The 22,416-nt window shown below is 41.5% G+C and overlaps 4 protein-coding genes and 1 long non-coding RNA gene across 17 annotated transcripts; all 5 read right to left on the bottom strand.

Moving 5' to 3' along the window:
* Positions 1-1,263: 1,263 nt before the first annotated feature.
* On the bottom strand, positions 1,264-3,913 carry LOC311300697 (uncharacterized protein). 4 transcript variants are annotated; one of them, XM_084425147.1, is made up of 6 exons: positions 3,622-3,913; positions 3,245-3,376; positions 2,880-3,017; positions 2,176-2,625; positions 1,817-1,954; positions 1,264-1,570 (listed from the first exon to the last, which is right to left on the bottom strand). In XM_084425147.1, the coding sequence occupies exons 1-6, from the start codon at positions 3,704-3,706 to the stop codon at positions 1,365-1,367; spliced, it is 1,149 nt and encodes a 382-aa protein (XP_084281273.1). In that variant the 5' UTR covers positions 3,707-3,913; the 3' UTR covers positions 1,264-1,364. The 4 variants fall into 4 exon arrangements, with proteins under 4 accessions (XP_084281273.1, XP_084281271.1, XP_084281270.1 ...); XM_084425145.1 differs by having other exon boundaries at positions 1,814-1,954; positions 3,622-3,877; XM_084425144.1 differs by having other exon boundaries at positions 1,814-1,954; positions 2,877-3,017; positions 3,622-3,862.
* Positions 3,914-6,343: 2,430 nt separating this feature from the next.
* LOC311303300 (uncharacterized protein) lies at positions 6,344-8,993 on the bottom strand. Of its 4 annotated transcripts, none has more exons than XM_084429723.1 (6): positions 8,702-8,993; positions 8,325-8,456; positions 7,960-8,097; positions 7,256-7,705; positions 6,897-7,034; positions 6,344-6,650 (listed from the first exon to the last, which is right to left on the bottom strand). In XM_084429723.1, exons 1-6 carry the CDS (start codon positions 8,784-8,786, stop codon positions 6,445-6,447), a joined length of 1,149 nt encoding a protein of 382 aa, XP_084285849.1. In that variant the 5' UTR covers positions 8,787-8,993; the 3' UTR covers positions 6,344-6,444. The 4 variants fall into 4 exon arrangements, with proteins under 4 accessions (XP_084285849.1, XP_084285847.1, XP_084285846.1 ...); XM_084429721.1 differs by having other exon boundaries at positions 6,894-7,034; positions 8,702-8,957; XM_084429720.1 differs by having other exon boundaries at positions 6,894-7,034; positions 7,957-8,097; positions 8,702-8,942.
* A 2,432-nt stretch (positions 8,994-11,425) lies between these two features.
* On the bottom strand, positions 11,426-14,023 carry LOC311303326 (uncharacterized protein). Of its 4 annotated transcripts, none has more exons than XM_084429750.1 (6): positions 13,732-14,023; positions 13,355-13,486; positions 12,987-13,127; positions 12,338-12,733; positions 11,976-12,116; positions 11,426-11,732 (listed from the first exon to the last, which is right to left on the bottom strand). In XM_084429750.1, exons 1-6 carry the CDS (start codon positions 13,814-13,816, stop codon positions 11,527-11,529), a joined length of 1,101 nt encoding a protein of 366 aa, XP_084285876.1. In that variant the 5' UTR covers positions 13,817-14,023; the 3' UTR covers positions 11,426-11,526. The 4 variants fall into 4 exon arrangements, with proteins under 4 accessions (XP_084285876.1, XP_084285878.1, XP_084285879.1 ...); XM_084429752.1 differs by having other exon boundaries at positions 11,979-12,116; XM_084429753.1 differs by having other exon boundaries at positions 11,979-12,116; positions 12,990-13,127; positions 13,732-13,986.
* A 2,426-nt stretch (positions 14,024-16,449) lies between these two features.
* Positions 16,450-19,151, bottom strand: LOC311303282 (uncharacterized protein). 4 transcript variants are annotated; one of them, XM_084429681.1, is made up of 6 exons: positions 18,841-19,151; positions 18,464-18,595; positions 18,099-18,236; positions 17,362-17,844; positions 17,000-17,140; positions 16,450-16,756 (listed from the first exon to the last, which is right to left on the bottom strand). In XM_084429681.1, the coding sequence occupies exons 1-6, from the start codon at positions 18,923-18,925 to the stop codon at positions 16,551-16,553; spliced, it is 1,185 nt and encodes a 394-aa protein (XP_084285807.1). In that variant the 5' UTR covers positions 18,926-19,151; the 3' UTR covers positions 16,450-16,550. The 4 variants fall into 4 exon arrangements, with proteins under 4 accessions (XP_084285807.1, XP_084285809.1, XP_084285806.1 ...); XM_084429683.1 differs by having other exon boundaries at positions 17,003-17,140; positions 18,841-19,095; XM_084429680.1 differs by having other exon boundaries at positions 18,096-18,236; positions 18,841-19,081.
* Positions 19,152-20,410: 1,259 nt separating this feature from the next.
* On the bottom strand, positions 20,411-21,883 carry LOC311303853. Its single transcript, XR_014629842.1, has 3 exons — positions 21,483-21,883; positions 20,917-20,991; positions 20,411-20,666 (listed from the first exon to the last, which is right to left on the bottom strand). It is a non-coding gene; the product is annotated as an uncharacterized lncRNA (long non-coding RNA).
* Positions 21,884-22,416: the final 533 nt, after the last annotated feature.

Raw genomic sequence — 22,416 nt, 5'->3', positions numbered from 1 at the left:
TCGAGATCGTACATGATTCCGACCTAGATACGCCTGTGAAACCTCAACAAAAGAAATCTCGAGGCGAAATTTCCTTGACGGAATTGCAAGATAATGTCATTGAGGCATTGACATCCAGGATTAAAGAAAGTGCAAACAACCTCGGCAAAATGATTACCAGCAACACGGTGAGCATTGAGGGCCTTAAGAAATCAATTGACTTTGTGTTTGAAGAAGTAAACGCTGTAAAAACAGACTTGAAGAGCTGCAAAACTACCACCAATTTAAACAGCACCAAAATCCACGAACTTGAGCAAAGACTGAACGATGCCGAGCGATATCAGCGGAGATGGAACCTCCGTCTGTACGGTATTCCTGAACATTCTAATGAGAACATAAAGCAAAAAGTCATCGGCAGATCACTGAAAGACAAGACATTTAATTATAGCAATATTTCGCATTTGAAAGAAACTATTCTATTATAGATAATATACATATATATATATATATATAATAGATTCTATTCACTCCACCAATAAGTACCAATGGGTGCGCAGTTATGATTTCAGGGAAAAATCTTGCAATGATCAGAAAAATGGTTGGAGAGTATGACATTTGGTTCCAAGCCTCTCACCTTAAGCTACACCAGCCAGCCTCAACCCCACACAGCATAAAGTGAGGGATCAAGGATGCGTGCTAGTAACAGACCTCCCTCGCCAATGAGGGAAAGCCCATTGCAACGGCTCACGAATGAGATGATCAACACACCTGGAAGATGAGGACCAACTAAGATTAGCAGAAATCTGCATTATAGGAGGTCTATATACAAGGACAATCTGTGAAGACCAGATTTTTTTGTTAAACCCAATCTGACTTAGTCATGTGCTGTCCTATTATTGAGTCCATGTGCTGTCCTAACAATGATTTGAACTGATCACTTGATTTATCAGTGGTTGGGGATTAACGTAGCTTTTCTTTTAACCTTGGTGATGTTTTCCTGACAGTACTTCCCTGACAAAGAGGATAAACCTCAACATGAACTGTAAAAGCTGTTAACCTTCCCTGATTGAGCAGAGGATACATTTTCCCTTACTATACAGAGAATGACTCTCTGGCATTGCAGAGGATAACGTTAACACAACCTTCCTTGATTAGACAGGATAAACCAACTTCCTTGACTATACAGAGGATGAAACACTTCTTTTGACACCGAGGATAACGACATGTATCCACAGAAATGGAGATGTATTTTCTGTACCAAAAACTCCAATCAAGCAAAAACACTTCATTAAACAAGATTTATTTGGTGATAAACAGGGAACATTCAATACGAATAAAGCACTGAAATAATCTGTAAGAGAACTTGAGTTCGGCAAAAATCAATGTCACGATTTACATTGCCCATCATGACCGCCGTGGTGATCGCGACCAGCCCAGTCAGGCTCATTCAGACCGCCAAGTGGCGGTTGGGCCACAGGCTTCACTGCAGGCTTTGACGGTTCGGCCACAGGCTTCACTGCAGGCTTCAGTAGTTGGGCCACACGCTTCGGCGGCTGGGCCACAGGCTTCAGCGGTTGGGCCACAGGCGTCACTGCAGGGATACAGATAGTCATCTTTAGTCTGTCCTTTCAGTGGCATTCAGCACAAAAAGCAAATCATGAATAACAAGTGTTACAGGGTGAATTGCATTTTAAATAACCATCTTTATTAATTTTGTAAAGCTATTCTGTGAAACTGTGCTATACGTGCTAAAGTTTAGGTATTTTTGTCATGGAACAGGATATGACAACAGTTTGGGCTGACCCAAACACTCCATAACTAGATGTAATACAACTACCTGTATATGGAGCCATACACTGATGTCCACATCCATTGCTGCAACATTTCTCATTGTCCGGACAGTCACTGTCATAGTAACACAACTTGGCACAATTTCCTCCTCCAGTTTTGGTGCTTGGACACACTCCCGGCTTTGCTATGAAGACACATGACAGAAAACACTGTATGCTGAAGGTCTCATTTACGGTTTGAATATAAATTATATATAGTTCAGTCTTTCTACTTCAAAGTTTCATGTTTAGTTCAACACGTTACTTGCAGTTTCTTTGCAATTATTTGCAAACATTCAATACGAATAAAGCACTGAAATAATCTGTAAGAGAACTTGAGTTCAGCAAAATCAATGTCACGATTTACATTTCCCATCATGACCGCTGTGGTGATCGCGACAGCCGTGGCCATCGTGGTGATCGCGACCCGCACACTCAGGCCCACTCAGACCCCCAAGTGGCAGTTTAGCCGCAGGCTTAGGCGGGTCGACCGCAGGCGTCACTGCAGGCTTAGGCGGTTCGACCACAGGCGTCACTGCAGGCTTAGGCGGTTCGACCACAGGCGTCACCGCAGGCTTAGGCGGTTCGACCACAGGCGTCACCGCAGGCTTAGGCGGTTCGACCACAGGCGTCGGCGGTTCGGCCGCAGGCGTCACTGCAGGCTTAGGCGGTTCGGCCGCAGGCTTAGGGGGTTCGGCTGCAGGCTTCACTGCAGGCTTTGACGGTTCGGCCACAGGCTTCACTGCAGGCTTCAGTAGTTGGGCCACACGCGTCGGCGGTTGGGCCACAGGCTTCAGCGGTTGGGCCACAGGCTTCACTGCAGGGATACAGATAGTCATCTTTAGTCTGTCCTTTCAGTGGCATTCAGCACAAAAAGCAAAAAGCAAATCATGAGTAACAAGTGTTACAGAGTGAATTGCATTTTAAATAACCATCATCTTTATAAAGTTTGTAACTATTCTGTGAGACTGTGCTATACGTGCTAAAGTTTAGGCATTTTTGTCATGGAGCAGGATATGACAACATTTTGGGCTGACCCAAACACTCCATAACTAGATGTAATACAACTACCTGTATATGGAGCCATACACTGATGTCCACATCCATTGCTGCAACATTTCTCATTGTCCGGACAGTCACTATCATAGTAACACAACTTGGCACAATTTCCTCCTCCAGTTTTGGTGCTTGGACACACTCCCGGCTTTGCTATGAAGACACATGACAGAAAACACTGTATGCTGAAGATCTCATTTACGGTTTGAATATAAATGATGTATAGTTCAGTCTTTCTACTTCAAAGTTTCATGTTTAGTTCAATGTGTTACTTGCAGTTACTTTGCAATTATTTGTGAAGTTTACTAGCAACGTCTGAGTGAAAATTTTCAGGGTTTCTTTTGGGAGACCTCTAGCATCCATCATTAATTGAAACTCACTGAAAACAGGCGGCACACACGCTGGCCCACAGGGAAATTGACAGCATTTATGTCCTCCAGAGCAGTCTCTATCAGAAGTACATCCTCGTTGAGACGGCACGACCGTCAGCATTACCGGACACTGACCGGACTCTACAGAAGAGGATTGTTAAAAGGGACCAGGGAGTGTTGTAACGGTTTCAGTTTTAAAAACAAAGAGTAGTGGGGTGTGTAATAAGCACAAAGCAGATAGAAGACATAGACAGTTAATGTGTTTTTCATAAATTTACTATTGCAACTAAATGTACTGTAGCAATGTTCAAAAGAAGTCATATTTTGTAAGGCACTTGTTTATGCATTTCTTCAGACTGTGTAATGAAGCTAAAAGATCTTCTCACCTGCAACTCCAGCGAGCGTTGTGCACAACCATGTAGACAGGCACAATAAAACAACTCTCAACGAGCAGTACACTCGAGTTGTCATCCTCTCGACCTGTGATCTCACAATGAGCTCTGCTGGAAACCGCACTGAATTAGTCAGTCAGGAGAACAGTGAGACACTGAAAACACGTGCTGCTGTATGAAAGTTTCTGAAAAGGCGTTTTTAAAGATCCAAGGAGGTCTGGGTAACTCCAACCCTGATCAAACACACCTGACTGTAACTTTCTAGTAGCCTCATCTTGAAGACCTTGATTAGCTTGTTCAGGTGTGTTTGATTAAGTTTGGAGGAGCGGAGTTATGCGTTCACGCCAGATGTCGTAATAATAACCGTAAATAATATTGTGAATAATGCCTTGTCCAAATACCCACACTTGCGGTCTTTGCACTTGACTACTTGTCTACTTGCATGACGTATTTCCTCTATTTGGCCCAAGTGTTCAAGTAAGCGTAAAGACTGCAAGCTTTTGATTACTCGATTGGACACGCTTATAGTTTTGCAAAAAAATGCAAAAAGAAAAGAAAAAAGTGATGCTTCTAATGAAGTGATAAAAGTTGCAAATGTTAGGGTTAGGGGTAGGGTTTTATCACTTAGGGTTAAGTGATAAAAACAGTTGCAAATGTTGTACAAAATAGGCCTACACATACCATACTCAACTTTGCACCAATAAAATGTGCAACACGTTATGTTTTTACTACCAAATTATATGTATCTAATTAATTTACATTAATTTACATTATAGTGGAATGTTTACCTCCACATCTTGTGATTTCAGGGGCACATGAGTTCCCGAACATATACATGATGGGATACTTAATAATGAGAGTGAAGGGCTGTTTAACTTTTTTTTAAATATAACTCTGATTGTATTTGTCTGAAAGAAGAATGTCATATACACCTAGGATGGCTTGAGGGTGAGTAAATCATGGGCTAATTTTCATTTTTGGGTGAACTATCCCTTTAAGACATGGGACAGTCTTCTCAATTCTTATTTTTGCATCCTCGTTTCCTTTCCTCGCGTCTCAGCTCCACCCCATGTAGGATGCGAGGGAAGGACGCAATTAAGAAAAGGGGGACATCCCCTATATTTTAACTCTATTTAAACCCGGACGGATCATATCGCTCGATTATGCATTAGGCCATTTCCTGTTTTGTTTAGGCGGAGTAACTTGTTATTTACGTTAGTTTAATTTCCTCCTTAAGTTGGCGATCGTTAACTGAACTCTTGAACACACATGGAAACCCAGGATAGCACGATGAAACGCAAAGGAAAAAATAAGAATTCTACCTCCAAGTCGCTTACGGAAGAGATGGAATTAGATGTTCCTGTCGCTGTTGGTGAATCTGCTGCACACATCGAGGTAGACCATCAATATGGCCAAAAAAATCCAGTTGTCACCCGGTCTGAAAGCCCAAGTCTCGAGATCGTACATGATTCCGACCTAGATACGCCTGTGAAACCTCAACAAAAGAAATCTCGAGGCGAAATTTCCTTGACGGAATTGCAAGATAATGTCATTGAGGCATTGACATCCAGGATTAAAGAAAGTGCAAACAACCTCGGCAAAATGATTACCAGCAACACGGTGAGCATTGAGGGCCTTAAGAAATCAATTGACTTTGTGTTTGAAGAAGTAAACGCTGTAAAAACAGACTTGAAGAGCTGCAAAACTACCACCAATTTAAACAGCACCAAAATCCACGAACTTGAGCAAAGACTGAACGATGCCGAGCGATATCAGCGGAGATGGAACCTCCGTCTGTACGGTATTCCTGAACATTCTAATGAGAACATAAAGCAAAAAGTCATCGGCAGATCACTGAAAGACAAGACATTTAATTATAGCAATATTTCGCATTTGAAAGAAACTATTCTATTATAGATAATATACATATATATATATATATATAATAGATTCTATTCACTCCACCAATAAGTACCAATGGGTGCGCAGTTATGATTTCAGGGAAAAATCTTGCAATGATCAGAAAAATGGTTGGAGAGTATGACATTTGGTTCCAAGCCTCTCACCTTAAGCTACACCAGCCAGCCTCAACCCCACACAGCATAAAGTGAGGGATCAAGGATGCGTGCTAGTAACAGACCTCCCTCGCCAATGAGGGAAAGCCCATTGCAACGGCTCACGAATGAGATCATCAACACACCTGGAAGATGAGGACCAACTAAGATTAGCAGAAATCTGCATTATAGGAGGTCTATATACAAGGACAATCTGTGAAGACCAGATTTTTTTGTTAAACCCAATCTGACTTAGTCATGTGCTGTCCTATTATTGAGTCCATGTGCTGTCCTAACAATGATTTGAACTGATCACTTGATTTATCAGTGGTTGGGGATTAACGTAGCTTTTCTTTTAACCTTGGTGATGTTTTCCTGACAGTACTTCCCTGACAAAGAGGATAAACCTCAACATGAACTGTAAAAGCTGTTAACCTTCCCTGATTGAGCAGAGGATACATTTTCCCTTACTATACAGAGAATGACTCTCTGGCATTGCAGAGGATAACGTTAACACAACCTTCCTTGATTAGACAGGATAAACCAACTTCCTTGACTATACAGAGGATGAAACACTTCTTTTGACACCGAGGATAACGACATGTATCCACAGAAATGGAGATGTATTTTCTGTACCAAAAACTCCAATCAAGCAAAAACACTTCATTAAACAAGATTTATTTGGTGATAAACAGGGAACATTCAATACGAATAAAGCACTGAAATAATCTGTAAGAGAACTTGAGTTCGGCAAAAATCAATGTCACGATTTACATTGCCCATCATGACCGCCGTGGTGATCGCGACCAGCCCAGTCAGGCTCATTCAGACCGCCAAGTGGCGGTTGGGCCACAGGCTTCACTGCAGGCTTTGACGGTTCGGCCACAGGCTTCACTGCAGGCTTCAGTAGTTGGGCCACACGCTTCGGCGGCTGGGCCACAGGCTTCAGCGGTTGGGCCACAGGCGTCACTGCAGGGATACAGATAGTCATCTTTAGTCTGTCCTTTCAGTGGCATTCAGCACAAAAAGCAAATCATGAATAACAAGTGTTACAGGGTGAATTGCATTTTAAATAACCATCTTTATTAATTTTGTAAAGCTATTCTGTGAAACTGTGCTATACGTGCTAAAGTTTAGGTATTTTTGTCATGGAACAGGATATGACAACAGTTTGGGCTGACCCAAACACTCCATAACTAGATGTAATACAACTACCTGTATATGGAGCCATACACTGATGTCCACATCCATTGCTGCAACATTTCTCATTGTCCGGACAGTCACTGTCATAGTAACACAACTTGGCACAATTTCCTCCTCCAGTTTTGGTGCTTGGACACACTCCCGGCTTTGCTATGAAGACACATGACAGAAAACACTGTATGCTGAAGGTCTCATTTACGGTTTGAATATAAATTATATATAGTTCAGTCTTTCTACTTCAAAGTTTCATGTTTAGTTCAACACGTTACTTGCAGTTTCTTTGCAATTATTTGCAAACATTCAATACGAATAAAGCACTGAAATAATCTGTAAGAGAACTTGAGTTCAGCAAAATCAATGTCACGATTTACATTTCCCATCATGACCGCTGTGGTGATCGCGACAGCCGTGGCCATCGTGGTGATCGCGACCCGCACACTCAGGCCCACTCAGACCCCCAAGTGGCAGTTTAGCCGCAGGCTTAGGCGGGTCGACCGCAGGCGTCACTGCAGGCTTAGGCGGTTCGACCACAGGCGTCACTGCAGGCTTAGGCGGTTCGACCACAGGCGTCACCGCAGGCTTAGGCGGTTCGACCACAGGCGTCACCGCAGGCTTAGGCGGTTCGACCACAGGCGTCGGCGGTTCGGCCGCAGGCGTCACTGCAGGCTTAGGCGGTTCGGCCGCAGGCTTAGGGGGTTCGGCTGCAGGCTTCACTGCAGGCTTTGACGGTTCGGCCACAGGCTTCACTGCAGGCTTCAGTAGTTGGGCCACACGCGTCGGCGGTTGGGCCACAGGCTTCAGCGGTTGGGCCACAGGCTTCACTGCAGGGATACAGATAGTCATCTTTAGTCTGTCCTTTCAGTGGCATTCAGCACAAAAAGCAAAAAGCAAATCATGAGTAACAAGTGTTACAGAGTGAATTGCATTTTAAATAACCATCATCTTTATAAAGTTTGTAACTATTCTGTGAGACTGTGCTATACGTGCTAAAGTTTAGGCATTTTTGTCATGGAGCAGGATATGACAACATTTTGGGCTGACCCAAACACTCCATAACTAGATGTAATACAACTACCTGTATATGGAGCCATACACTGATGTCCACATCCATTGCTGCAACATTTCTCATTGTCCGGACAGTCACTATCATAGTAACACAACTTGGCACAATTTCCTCCTCCAGTTTTGGTGCTTGGACACACTCCCGGCTTTGCTATGAAGACACATGACAGAAAACACTGTATGCTGAAGATCTCATTTACGGTTTGAATATAAATGATGTATAGTTCAGTCTTTCTACTTCAAAGTTTCATGTTTAGTTCAATGTGTTACTTGCAGTTACTTTGCAATTATTTGTGAAGTTTACTAGCAACGTCTGAGTGAAAATTTTCAGGGTTTCTTTTGGGAGACCTCTAGCATCCATCATTAATTGAAACTCACTGAAAACAGGCGGCACACACGCTGGCCCACAGGGAAATTGACAGCATTTATGTCCTCCAGAGCAGTCTCTATCAGAAGTACATCCTCGTTGAGACGGCACGACCGTCAGCATTACCGGACACTGACCGGACTCTACAGAAGAGGATTGTTAAAAGGGACCAGGGAGTGTTGTAACGGTTTCAGTTTTAAAAACAAAGAGTAGTGGGGTGTGTAATAAGCACAAAGCAGATAGAAGACATAGACAGTTAATGTGTTTTTCATAAATTTACTATTGCAACTAAATGTACTGTAGCAATGTTCAAAAGAAGTCATATTTTGTAAGGCACTTGTTTATGCATTTCTTCAGACTGTGTAATGAAGCTAAAAGATCTTCTCACCTGCAACTCCAGCGAGCGTTGTGCACAACCATGTAGACAGGCACAATAAAACAACTCTCAACGAGCAGTACACTCGAGTTGTCATCCTCTCGACCTGTGATCTCACAATGAGCTCTGCTGGAAACCGCACTGAATTAGTCAGTCAGGAGAACAGTGAGACACTGAAAACACGTGCTGCTGTATGAAAGTTTCTGAAAAGGCGTTTTTAAAGATCCAAGGAGGTCTGGGTAACTCCAACCCTGATCAAACACACCTGACTGTAACTTTCTAGTAGCCTCATCTTGAAGACCTTGATTAGCTTGTTCAGGTGTGTTTGATTAAGTTTGGAGGAGCGGAGTTATGCGTTCACGCCAGATGTCGTAATAATAACCGTAAATAATATTGTGAATAATGCCTTGTCCAAATACCCACACTTGCGGTCTTTGCACTTGACTACTTGTCTACTTGCATGACGTATTTCCTCTATTTGGCCCAAGTGTTCAAGTAAGCGTAAAGACTGCAAGCTTTTGATTACTCGATTGGACACGCTTATAGTTTTGCAAAAAAATGCAAAAAGAAAAGAAAAAAGTGATGCTTCTAATGAAGTGATAAAAGTTGCAAATGTTAGGGTTAGGGGTAGGGTTTTATCACTTAGGGTTAAGTGATAAAAACAGTTGCAAATGTTGTACAAAATAGGCCTACACATACCATACTCAACTTTGCACCAATAAAATGTGCAACACGTTATGTTTTTACTACCAAATTATATGTATCTAATTAATTTACATTAATTTACATTATAGTGGAATGTTTACCTCCACATCTTGTGATTTCAGGGGCACATGAGTTCCCGAACATATACATGATGGGATACTTAATAATGAGAGTGAAGGGCTGTTTAACTTTTTTTTAAATATAACTCTGATTGTATTTGTCTGAAAGAAGAATGTCATATACACCTAGGATGGCTTGAGGGTGAGTAAATCATGGGCTAATTTTCATTTTTGGGTGAACTATCCCTTTAAGACATGGGACAGTCTTCTCAATTCTTATTTTTGCATCCTCGTTTCCTTTCCTCGCGTCTCAGCTCCACCCCATGTAGGATGCGAGGGAAGGACGCAATTAAGAAAAGGGGGACATCCCCTATATTTTAACTCTATTTAAACCCGGACGGATCATATCGCTCGATTATGCATTAGGCCATTTCCTGTTTTGTTTAGGCGGAGTAACTTGTTATTTACGTTAGTTTAATTTCCTCCTTAAGTTGGCGATCGTTAACTGAACTCTTGAACACACATGGAAACCCAGGATAGCACGATGAAACGCAAAGGAAAAAATAAGAATTCTACCTCCAAGTCGCTTACGGAAGAGATGGAATTAGATGTTCCTGTCGCTGTTGGTGAATCTGCTGCACACATCGAGGTAGACCATCAATATGGCCAAAAAAATCCAGTTGTCACCCGGTCTGAAAGCCCAAGTCTCGAGATCGTACATGATTCCGACCTAGATACGCCTGTGAAACCTCAACAAAAGAAATCTCGAGGCGAAATTTCCTTGAAGGAATTGCAAGATAATGTCATTGAGGCATTGACATCCAGGATTAAAGAAAGTGCAAACAACCTCGGCAAAATGATTACCAGCAACACGGTGAGCATTGAGGGCCTTAAGAAATCAATTGACTTTGTGTTTGAAGAAGTAAACGCTGTAAAAACAGACTTGAAGAGCTGCAAAACTACCACCAATTTAAACAGCACCAAAATCCACGAACTTGAGCAAAGACTGAACGATGCCGAGCGATATCAGCGGAGATGGAACCTCCGTCTGTACGGTATTCCTGAACATTCTAATGAGAACATAAAGCAAAAAGTCATCGGCAGATCACTGAAAGACAAGACATTTAATTATAGCAATATTTCGCATTTGAAAGAAACTATTCTATTATAGATAATATACATATATATATATATATATATAATAGATTCTATTCACTCCACCAATAAGTACCAATGGGTGCGCAGTTATGATTTCAGGGAAAAATCTTGCAATGATCAGAAAAATGGTTGGAGAGTATGACATTTGGTTCCAAGCCTCTCACCTTAAGCTACACCAGCCAGCCTCAACCCCACACAGCATAAAGTGAGGGATCAAGGATGCGTGCTAGTAACAGACCTCCCTCGCCAATGAGGGAAAGCCCATTGCAACGGCTCACGAATGAGATGATCAACACACCTGGAAGATGAGGACCAACTAAGATTAGCAGAAATCTGCATTATAGGAGGTCTATATACAAGGACAATCTGTGAAGACCAGATTTTTTTGTTAAACCCAATCTGACTTAGTCATGTGCTGTCCTATTATTGAGTCCATGTGCTGTCCTAACAATGATTTGAACTGATCACTTGATTTATCAGTGGTTGGGGATTAACGTAGCTTTTCTTTTAACCTTGGTGATGTTTTCCTGACAGTACTTCCCTGACAAAGAGGATAAACCTCAACATGAACTGTAAAAGCTGTTAACCTTCCCTGATTGAGCGGAGGATACATTTTCCCTTACTATACAGAGAATGACTCTCTGGCATTGCAGAGGATAACGTTAACACAACCTTCCTTGATTAGACAGGATAAACCAACTTCCTTGACTATACAGAGGATGAAACACTTCTTTTGACACCGAGGATAACGACATGTATCCACAGAAATGGAGATGTATTTTCTGTACCAAAAACTCCAATCAAGCAAAAACACTTCATTAAACAAGATTTATTTGGTGATAAACAGGGAACATTCAATACGAATAAAGCACTGAAATAATCTGTAAGAGAACTTGAGTTCGGCAAAAATCAATGTCACGATTTACATTGCCCATCATGACCGCCGTGGTGATCGCGACCAGCCCAGTCAGGCTCATTCAGACCGCCAAGTGGCGGTTGGGCCACAGGCTTCACTGCAGGCTTTGACGGTTCGGCCACAGGCTTCACTGCAGGCTTCAGTAGTTGGGCCACACGCTTCGGCGGCTGGGCCACAGGCTTCAGCGGTTGGGCCACAGGCGTCACTGCAGGGATACAGATAGTCATCTTTAGTCTGTCCTTTCAGTGGCATTCAGCACAAAAAGCAAATCATGAATAACAAGTGTTACAGGGTGAATTGCATTTTAAATAACCATCTTTATTAATTTTGTAAAGCTATTCTGTGAAACTGTGCTATACGTGCTAAAGTTTAGGTATTTTTGTCATGGAACAGGATATGACAACAGTTTGGGCTGACCCAAACACTCCATAACTAGATGTAATACAACTACCTGTATATGGAGCCATACACTGATGTCCACATCCATTGCTGCAACATTTCTCATTGTCCGGACAGTCACTGTCATAGTAACACAACTTGGCACAATTTCCTCCTCCAGTTTTGGTGCTTGGACACACTCCCGGCTTTGCTATGAAGACACATGACAGAAAACACTGTATGCTGAAGGTCTCATTTACGGTTTGAATATAAATTATATATAGTTCAGTCTTTCTACTTCAAAGTTTCATGTTTAGTTCAACACGTTACTTGCAGTTTCTTTGCAATTATTTGCAAACATTCAATACGAATAAAGCACTGAAATAATCTGTAAGAGAACTTGAGTTCAGCAAAATCAATGTCACGATTTACATTTCCCATCATGACCGCTGTGGTGATCGCGACAGCCGTGGCCATCGTGGTGATCGCGACCCGCACACTCAGGCCCACTCAGACCCCCAAGTGGCAGTTTAGCCGCAGGCTTAGGCGGGTCGACCGCAGGCGTCACTGCAGGCTTAGGCGGTTCGACCACAGGCGTCACTGCAGGCTTAGGCGGTTCGACCACAGGCGTCACTGCAGGCTTAGGCGGTTCGACCACAGGCGTCACCGCAGGCTTAGGCGGTTCGACCACAGGCGTCGGCGGTTCGGCTGCAGGCTTCACTGCAGGCTTTGACGGTTCGGCCACAGGCTTCACTGCAGGCTTCAGTAGTTGGGCCACACGCGTCGGCGGTTGGGCCACAGGCTTCAGCGGTTGGGCCACAGGCTTCACTGCAGGGATACAGATAGTCATCTTTAGTCTGTCCTTTCAGTGGCATTCAGCACAAAAAGCAAAAAGCAAATCATGAGTAACAAGTGTTACAGAGTGAATTGCATTTTAAATAACCATCATCTTTATAAATTTTGTAAAGCTATTCTGTGAGACTGTGCTATACGTGCTAAAGTTTAGGCATTTTTGTCATGGAGCAGGATATGACAACATTTTGGGCTGACCCAAACACTCCATAACTAGATGTAATACAACTACCTGTATATGGAGCCATACACTGATGTCCACATCCATTGCTGCAACATTTCTCATTGTCCGGACAGTCACTATCATAGTAACACAACTTGGCACAATTTCCTCCTCCAGTTTTGGTGCTTGGACACACTCCCGGCTTTGCTATGAAGACACATGACAGAAAACACTGTATGCTGAAGATCTCATTTACGGTTTGAATATAAATGATATATAGTTCAGTCTTTCTACTTCAAAGTTTCATGTTTAGTTCAATGTGTTACTTGCAGTTTCTTTGCAATTATTTGTGAAGTTTACTAGCAACGTCTGAGTGAAAATTTTCAGGGTTTCTTTTGGGAGACCTCTAGCATCCATCATTAATTGAAACTCACTGAAAACAGGCGGCACACACGCTGGCCCACAGGGAAATTGACAGCATTTATGTCCTCCAGAGCAGTCTCTATCAGAAGTACATCCTCGTTGAGACGGCACGACCGTCAGCATTACCGGACACTGACCGGACTCTACAGAAGAGGATTGTTAAAAGGGACCAGGGAGTGTTGTAACGGTTTCAGTTTTAAAAACAAAGAGTAGTGGGGTGTGTAATAAGCACAAAGCAGATAGAAGACATAGACAGTTAATGTGTTTTTCATAAATTTACTATTGCAACTAAATGTACTGTAGCAATGTTCAAAAGAAGTCATATTTTGTAAGGCACTTGTTTATGCATTTCTTCAGACTGTGTAATGAAGCTAAAAGATCTTCTCACCTGCAACTCCAGCGAGCGTTGTGCACAACCATGTAGACAGGCACAATAAAACAACTCTCAACGAGCAGTACACTCGAGTTGTCATCCTCTCGACCTGTGATCTCACAATGAGCTCTGCTGGAAACCGCACTGAATTAGTCAGTCAGGAGAACAGTGAGACACTGAAAACACGTGCTGCTGTATGAAAGTTTCTGAAAAGGCGTTTTTAAAGATCCAAGGAGGTCTGGGTAACTCCAACCCTGATCAAACACACCTGACTGTAACTTTCTAGTAGCCTCATCTTGAAGACCTTGATTAGCTTGTTCAGGTGTGTTTGATTAAGTTTGGAGGAGCGGAGTTATGCGTTCACGCCAGATGTCGTAATAATAACCGTAAATAATATTGTGAATAATGCCTTGTCCAAATACCCACACTTGCGGTCTTTGCACTTGACTACTTGTCTACTTGCATGACGTATTTCCTCTATTTGGCCCAAGTGTTCAAGTAAGCGTAAAGACTGCAAGCTTTTGATTACTCGATTGGACACGCTTATAGTTTTGCAAAAAAATGCAAAAAGAAAAGAAAAAAGTGATGCTTCTAATGAAGTGATAAAAGTTGCAAATGTTAGGGTTAGGGGTAGGGTTTTATCACTTAGGGTTAAGTGATAAAAACAGTTGCAAATGTTGTACAAAATAGGCCTACACATACCATACTCAACTTTGCACCAATAAAATGTGCAACACGTTATGTTTTTACTACCAAATTATATGTATCTAATTAATTTACATTAATTTACATTATAGTGGAATGTTTACCTCCACATCTTGTGATTTCAGGGGCACATGAGTTCCCGAACATATACATGATGGGATACTTAATAATGAGAGTGAAGGGCTGTTTAACTTTTTTTTAAATATAACTCTGATTGTATTTGTCTGAAAGAAGAATGTCATATACACCTAGGATGGCTTGAGGGTGAGTAAATCATGGGCTAATTTTCATTTTTGGGTGAACTATCCCTTTAAGACATGGGACAGTCTTCTCAATTCTTATTTTTGCATCCTCGTTTCCTTTCCTCGCGTCTCAGCTCCACCCCATGTAGGATGCGAGGGAAGGACGCAATTAAGAAAAGGGGGACATCCCCTATATTTTAACTCTATTTAAACCCGGACGGATCATATCGCTTGATTATGCATTAGGCCATTTCCTGTTTTGTTTAGGCGGAGTAACTTGTTATTTACGTTAGTTTAATTTCCTCCTTAAGTTGGCGATCGTTAACTGAACTCTTGAACACACATGGAAACCCAGGATAGCACGATGAAACGCAAAGGAAAAAATAAGAATTCTACCTCCAAGTCGCTTACGGAAGAGATGGAATTAGATGTTCCTGTCGCTGTTGGTGAATCTGCTGCACACATCGAGGTAGACCATCAATATGGCCAAAAAAATCCAGTTGTCACCCGGTCTGAAAGCCCAAGTCTCGAGATCGTACATGATTCCGACCTAGATACGCCTGTGAAACCTCAACAAAAGAAATCTCGAGGCGAAATTTCCTTGACGGAATTGCAAGATAATGTCATTGAGGCATTGACATCCAGGATTAAAGAAAGTGCAAACAACCTCGGCAAAATGATTACCAGCCACACGGTGAGCATTGAGGGCCTTAAGAAATCAATTGACTTTGTGTTTGAAGAAGTAAATGCTGTAAAAACAGACTTGAAGAGCTGCAAAACTACCACCAATTTAAACAGCACCAAAATCCACGAACTTGAGCAAAGACTGAACGATGCCGAGCGATATCAGCGGAGATGGAACCTCCGTCTGTACGGTATTCCTGAACATTCTAATGAGAACATAAAGCAAAAAGTCATCGGCAGATCACTGAAAGACAAGACATTTAATTATAGCAATATTTCGCATTTGAAAGAAACTATTCTATTATAGATAATATACATATATATATATATAATAGATTCTATTCACTCCACCAATAAGGACCAATGGGTGCGCAGTTATGATTTCAGGGAAAAATCTTGCAATGATCAGAAAAATGGTTGGAGAGTATGACATTTGGTTCCAAGCCTCTCACCTTAAGCTACACCAGCCAGCCTCAACCCCACACAGCATAAAGTGAGGGATCAAGGATGCGTGCTAGTAACAGACCTCCCTCGCCAATGAGGGAAAGCCCATTGCAACGGCTCACGAATGAGATGATCAACACACCTGGAAGATGAGGACCAACTAAGATTAGCAGAAATCTGCATTATAGGAGGTCTATATACAAGGACAATCTGTGAAGACCAGATTTTTTTGTTAAACCCAATCTGACTTAGTCATGTGCTGTCCTATTATTGAGTCCATGTGCTGTCCTAACAATGATTTGAACTGATCACTTGATTTATCAGTGGTTGGGGATTAACGTAGCTTTTCTTTTAACCTTGGTGATGTTTTCCTGACAGTACTTCCCTGACAAAGAGGATAAACCTCAACATGAACTGTAAAAGCTGTTAACCTTCCCTGATTGAGCGGAGGATACATTTTCCCTTACTATACAGAGAATGACTCTCTGGCATTGCAGAGGATAACGTTAACACAACCTTCCTTGATTAGACAGGATAAACCAACTTCCTTGACTATACAGAGGATGAAACACTTCTGTTGACACCGAGGATAACGACATGTATCCACAGAAATGGAGATGTATTTTCTGTACCAAAAACTCCAATCAAGCAAAAACACTTCATTAAACAAGATTTATTTGGTGATAAACAGGGAACATTCAATACGAATAAAGCACTGAAATAATCTGTAAGAGAACTTGAGTTCGGCAAAAATCAATGTCACGATTTACATTGCCCATCATGACCGCCGTGGTGATCGCGACCAGCCCAGTCAGGCTCATTCAGACCGCCAAGTGGCGGTTGGGCCACAGGCTTCACTGCAGGCTTTGACGGTTCGGCCACAGGCTTCACTGCAGGCTTCAGTAGTTGGGCCACACGCTTCGGCGGCTGGGCCACAGGCTTCGGCGGCTGGGCCACAGGCGTCACTGCAGGGATACAGATAGTCATCTTTAGTCTGTCCTTTCAGTGGCATTCAGCACAAAAAGCAAATCATGAATAACAAGTGTTACAGGGTGAATTGCATTTTAAATAACCATCTTTATTAATTTTGTAAAGCTATTCTGTGAAACTGTGCTATACGTGCTAAAGTTTAGGTATTTTTGTCATGGAACAGGATATGACAACAGTTTGGGCTGACCCAAACACTCCATAACTAGATGTAATACAACTACCTGTATATGGAGCCATACACTGATGTCCACATCCATTGCTGCAACATTTCTCATTGTCCGGACAGTCACTGTCATAGTAACACAACTTGGCACAATTTCCTCCTCCAGTTTTGGTGCTTGGACACACTCCCGGCTTTGCTATGAAGACACATGACAGAAAACACTGTATGCTGAAGGTCTCATTTACGGTTTGAATATAAATTATATATAGTTCAGTCTTTCTACTTCAAAGTTTCATGTTTAGTTCAACACGTTACTTGCAGTTTCTTTGCAATTATTTGCAAACATTCAATATGAATAAAGCACTGAAATAATCTGTAAGAGAACTTGAGTTCGGCAAAATCAATGTCACGATTTACATTTCCCATCATGACCGCTGTGGTGATCGCGACAGCCGTGGCCATCGTGGTGATCGCGACACGCACACTCAGGCCCACTCAGACCCCCAAGTGGCAGTTTAGCCGCAGGCTTAGGCGGGTCGACCGCAGGCGTCACTGCAGGCTTAGGCGGTTCGACCACAGGCGTCACTGCAGGCTTAGGCGGTTCGACCACAGGCGTCACCGCAGGCTTAGGCGGTTCGACCACAGGCGTCACCGCAGGCTTAGGCGGTTCGACCACAGGCGTCACTGCAGGCTTAGGCGGTTCGACCACAGGCGTCGGCGGTTCGGCCGCAGGCGTCACTGCAGGCTTAGGCGGTTCGGCCGCAGGCTTAGGGGGTTCGGCTGCAGGCTTCACTGCAGGCTTTGACGGTTCGGCCACAGGCTTCACTGCAGGCTTCAGTAGTTGGGCCACACGCGTCGGCGGTTGGGCCACAGGCTTCAGCGGTTGGGCCACAGGCTTCACTGCAGGGATACAGATAGTCATCTTTAGTCTGTCCTTTCAGTGGCATTCAGCACAAAAAGCAAAAAGCAAATCATGAGTAACAAGTGTTACAGAGTGAATTGCATTTTAAATAACCATCATCTTTATAAAGTTTGTAACTATTCTGTGAGACTGTGCTATACGTGCTAAAGTTTAGGCATTTTTGTCATGGAGCAGGATATGACAACATTTTGGGCTGACCCAAACACTCCATAACTAGATGTAATACAACTACCTGTATATGGAGCCATACACTGATGTCCACATCCATTGCTGCAACATTTCTCATTGTCCGGACAGTCACTATCATAGTAACACAACTTGGCACAATTTCCTCCTCCAGTTTTGGTGCTTGGACACACTCCCGGCTTTGCTATGAAGACACATGACAGAAAACACTGTATGCTGAAGATCTCATTTACGGTTTGAATATAAATGATGTATAGTTCAGTCTTTCTACTTCAAAGTTTCATGTTTAGTTCAATGTGTTACTTGCAGTTACTTTGCAATTATTTGTGAAGTTTACTAGCAACGTCTGAGTGAAAATTTTCAGGGTTTCTTTTGGGAGACCTCTAGCATCCATCATTAATTGAAACTCACTGAAAACAGGCGGCACACACGCTGGCCCACAGGGAAATTGACAGCATTTATGTCCTCCAGAGCAGTCTCTATCAGAAGTACATCCTCGTTGAGACGGCACGACCGTCAGCATTACCGGACACTGACCGGACTCTACAGAAGAGGATTGTTAAAAGGGACCAGGGAGTGTTGTAACGGTTTCAGTTTTAAAAACAAAGAGTAGTGGGGTGTGTAATAAGCACAAAGCAGATAGAAGACATAGACAGTTAATGTGTTTTTCATAAATTTACTATTGCAACTAAATGTACTGTAGCAATGTTCAAAAGAAGTCATATTTTGTAAGGCACTTGTTTATGCATTTCTTCAGACTGTGTAATGAAGCTAAAAGATCTTCTCACCTGCAACTCCAGCGAGCGTTGTGCACAACCATGTAGACAGGCACAATAAAACAACTCTCAACGAGCAGTACACTCGAGTTGTCATCCTCTCGACCTGTGATCTCACAATGAGCTCTGCTGGAAACCGCACTGAATTAGTCAGTCAGGAGAACAGTGAGACACTGAAAACACGTGCTGCTGTATGAAAGTTTCTGAAAAGGCGTTTTTAAAGATCCAAGGAGGTCTGGGTAACTCCAACCCTGATCAAACACACCTGACTGTAACTTTCTAGTAGCCTCATCTTGAAGACCTTGATTAGCTTGTTCAGGTGTGTTTGATTAAGTTTGGAGGAGCGGAGCTATGCGTTCACGCCAGATGTCGTAATAATAACCGTAATTAATAATGGCTGCGTCCGAAACCGCGTACTCAATGAGTAGGTACTTATTTTCAATGAGTACTTACTTAACGAGCGCTAAAAGAGTAGGTACTTTATAGCCAGATCTCGTTGAGTATGAATGCGAACCGGACATCTACCATGTTGACGTTATCATGTGACCTACGACGCATTATCACACGCGCAACAACTTAAAAGATTTGAACGACACGTTTAATTCATCTATTCTGTAAATATTGATATTGATTAAAATTGCTCATTTTGAAGAAACTGCTGCCCATTTATTTTGTGAATACATTTAGGGTTGATTAAAGTTCTTATATTTAACCCTACTAATGTGACCCACCGTTTTATCCTTACAATATTATTTATTTTTATTACGAAATCCCAAAATGGTCATCTCTTGAATGTTGTTAATTTCTTTATTTTATATCCAAACATTTTTATCCACAAGCAAAAGTGGCTAACTGCTTTATGTTTTCCTCTTTTTCTTGTTGAATTTAACTCTCGTTTCATCCCTCAGGCCTAGGCCTATAAATATTTTTTTTTTTAAATGCATTTTTAAATGTATTATAATGAATTATTTAAGAAAAAATATATTAAAATATTCAACCTTGTACTAGGCTATTTTTTCCTGTGTAAAAAATCTCATATTATGTATGCAAACCCATGATATATATATATATATATATATATATATATATATATATATATATATATATATATATATATATATATATATATATATATATATATATATATATATACATACACCTCATAACATCAGTAACTCAACAGCCCTACCTAGAACGGGTTTCCTCAGCATTTGTAATGTCTGCACAAAGGGCAGCTGTGCAAAGATTTGCCTTTGGAGAAAACTGTTGATTTTATACTCCAAAAAATTTAAGTATCATTAATATTAAAAATTAATATTACCCCAGAATGAATTGCATTGATATCCCACCCCAAAACATACAATAATAACAACGATAAATGCTGACCAATACTTAATTATATTACTTTTTACTGAAAATAGTAGTAAAAAGTATATAGTGAACATATCTACATTTGCATTCAAACAATTAAATAAAGCATTAATTAAATAATTATATTGTATTTACTGACAACAATGAGAAATATTAATAAATTAGTAAAAGAATGAATGAAAGTCACCATCACACAATAAACAAATGCATATACAAGTCAACACATGAAACAAAGCTTTATTCAAACTACAATCATGTATGTAGGCTGAAGGCGCTGAGGTTGTTGCGTGTTGTGTTGTGCTTCACAATCTGAGGCAATAAGGGCAGGTGGAGTGATGGAGGGACTCGTAAGGGCTGGTCTCGTAAGGGCAGGTGGAGTGATGGAGGGACTCATGGCACCATCTCCAGGATTCAGCTCTGGGCTCCTCATCCTCAGCACTCACACCAGCCTGCTGACATTTCAGATTCTACAAAATGCACAAACATAACACAAAAGCAGTCATTTTAACCACACAATGTCATATGATTTCAGTATTATTTAGAAGACAAAACCACTTTTTTTCACAAACGCCGCCATCATCTTCCCTTGCAGGTCCTGCTCCACCACAAAAGCTGTGCAGCTAATGCACAGAAATCAAGAATCAGAAAGGTGCTGTAATAGCTCTGTTTGAAATTACAATAATTAGTTATTGTTATTAATTTCTGTGGTATACTCACTCAAAGCCTTTGATGGCAGCATTCAGCTTCATGAGCCACTCTCCACCGGATAAAAACACATCTGTTCATCTGACCCTGTAACATCCAGACAAGATTCACATTACCTCTGTGATTTATGAGCTTGTTTTAACTTTTTATCCAACATAAATGTTCCTCAATTTATCAACAGTACTAATGGACAAATAAAATAGATAACTTATGTTTAGTTACTTTATAGTTTTGTTCTACATAATAGCACACATTCATCACTCAGATGTCTATTTCATGTTGTGATGTGCTCTTCTGCAATACTTACTGAAGATTTTCCTGTCAGAAGTAAATAGACATTTAAAATAAGCGTCTTTAGGATGTATATGGTTTATGTAAATCCACTTTAGAGACGTAACTTACGTGTCCTTACTGGAGCTCGCCTGTTAGCTAACGTTATGCATAATAAAACGTGTTTTTACAGCAAAATCACAACTATGTTACACTGTGTAACGTCTTTACACCTTCAACAATTCAACAGTTTACTCTACAGTAGTTCAACACATGCAATTTTAACACAAGGACCCGTGTTTACTCACATTTGAAAGCACCCGCGTCGCTGATCTCTGCGATGTTTGATAATGACGTATCCTCCCGCGTGGCCTCCTGGGATAGAAAAGTATTCATCTTCGAGCTCTTCAAAATCTGGGTTGAAGCAGTAAGCCATCCGGGAACTTCTCGCCTACTCTTTTATGAGTACTGAGGTTTCGGACATACTACTCCGTTCACGTACTGTTTTCCCCTACTATATAGTAGGAAAGTAGGAATATTCGGACGCACTATAAGTATATGTACGCCCGAATCTCGCGATAATTAGTACGTCACTCTGGTAATTCTCGCCTACTCTTTTATGGATACTAAGGATTCGGACATACTTATTCGCTCGCCTACTGCTTTTTCCATACTATATAGTAGGGAAGTATGCGGTTTCGGACGCAGCCAATGTGAATAATGCCTTGTCCAAATACCCACACTTGCGGTCTTTGCACTTGACTACTTGTCTACTTGCATGACGTATTTCCTCTATTTGGCCCAAGTGTTCAAGTAAGCGTAAAGACTGCAAGCTTTTGATTACTCGATTGGACACGCTTATAGTCTTGCAAAAAATGCAAGTGTTTACAGAGCTTTTATTTCTTATTTTCAATGCTTTGCATAAAAAAAAAAGAAAAGAAAAAAGTGATGCTTCTAATGAAGTGATAAAAGTTGCAAATGTTAGGGTTAGGGGTAGGGTTTTATCACTTAGGGTTAAGTGATAAAAACAGTTGCAAATGTTGTACAAAATAGGCCTACACATACCATACTCATCTTTGCACCAATAAAATGTGCAACACGTTATGTTTTTACTACCAAATTATATGTATCTAATTAATTTACATTAATTTACATTATAGTGGAATGTTTACCTCCACATCTTGTGATTTCAGGGGCACATGAGTTCCCGAACATATACATGATGGGATACTTAATAATGAG

The sequence above is a fragment of the Rutilus rutilus genome, assembly GCF_951802725.1.
Source record: "Rutilus rutilus genome assembly, chromosome: 1".
NCBI classification, from domain to species: domain Eukaryota; kingdom Metazoa; phylum Chordata; class Actinopteri; order Cypriniformes; family Leuciscidae; genus Rutilus; species Rutilus rutilus.
This window is presented reverse-complemented; position numbering and strand designations above follow the sequence as displayed.

Coding starts and splice junctions, on each gene's coding strand:
- LOC311303326 (XM_084429750.1), bottom strand. CDS start 13,816: ATGACAACTCGAGTGTACTGCTCGTTGAGAGTTGTTTTATTGTGCCTG. Junction 13,128..13,354: donor GTGTGTGCCGCCTGTTTTCA/GTGAGTTTCAAT, acceptor GTGTCTTCATAG/CAAAGCCGGGAGTGTGTCCA. Junction 12,117..12,337: donor CAGCGGTCATGATGGGAAAT/GTAAATCGTGAC, acceptor GTGTCTTCATAG/CAAAGCCGGGAGTGTGTCCA.
- LOC311303300 (XM_084429720.1), bottom strand. CDS start 8,786: ATGACAACTCGAGTGTACTGCTCGTTGAGAGTTGTTTTATTGTGCCTG. Junction 8,098..8,324: donor GTGTGTGCCGCCTGTTTTCA/GTGAGTTTCAAT, acceptor GTGTCTTCATAG/CAAAGCCGGGAGTGTGTCCA. Junction 7,706..7,956: donor TATGGCTCCATATACAGGTA/GTTGTATTACAT, acceptor GTATCCCTGCAG/TGAAGCCTGTGGCCCAACCG.
- LOC311300697 (XM_084425144.1), bottom strand. CDS start 3,706: ATGACAACTCGAGTGTACTGCTCGTTGAGAGTTGTTTTATTGTGCCTG. Junction 3,377..3,621: donor AACGCTCGCTGGAGTTGCAG/GTGAGAAGATCT, acceptor CCTCTTCTGTAG/AGTCCGGTCAGTGTCCGGTA. Junction 2,626..2,876: donor TATGGCTCCATATACAGGTA/GTTGTATTACAT, acceptor GTATCCCTGCAG/TGAAGCCTGTGGCCCAACCG.
- LOC311303282 (XM_084429680.1), bottom strand. CDS start 18,925: ATGACAACTCGAGTGTACTGCTCGTTGAGAGTTGTTTTATTGTGCCTG. Junction 17,845..18,095: donor TATGGCTCCATATACAGGTA/GTTGTATTACAT, acceptor GTATCCCTGCAG/TGAAGCCTGTGGCCCAACCG. Junction 17,141..17,361: donor CAGCGGTCATGATGGGAAAT/GTAAATCGTGAC, acceptor GTGTCTTCATAG/CAAAGCCGGGAGTGTGTCCA.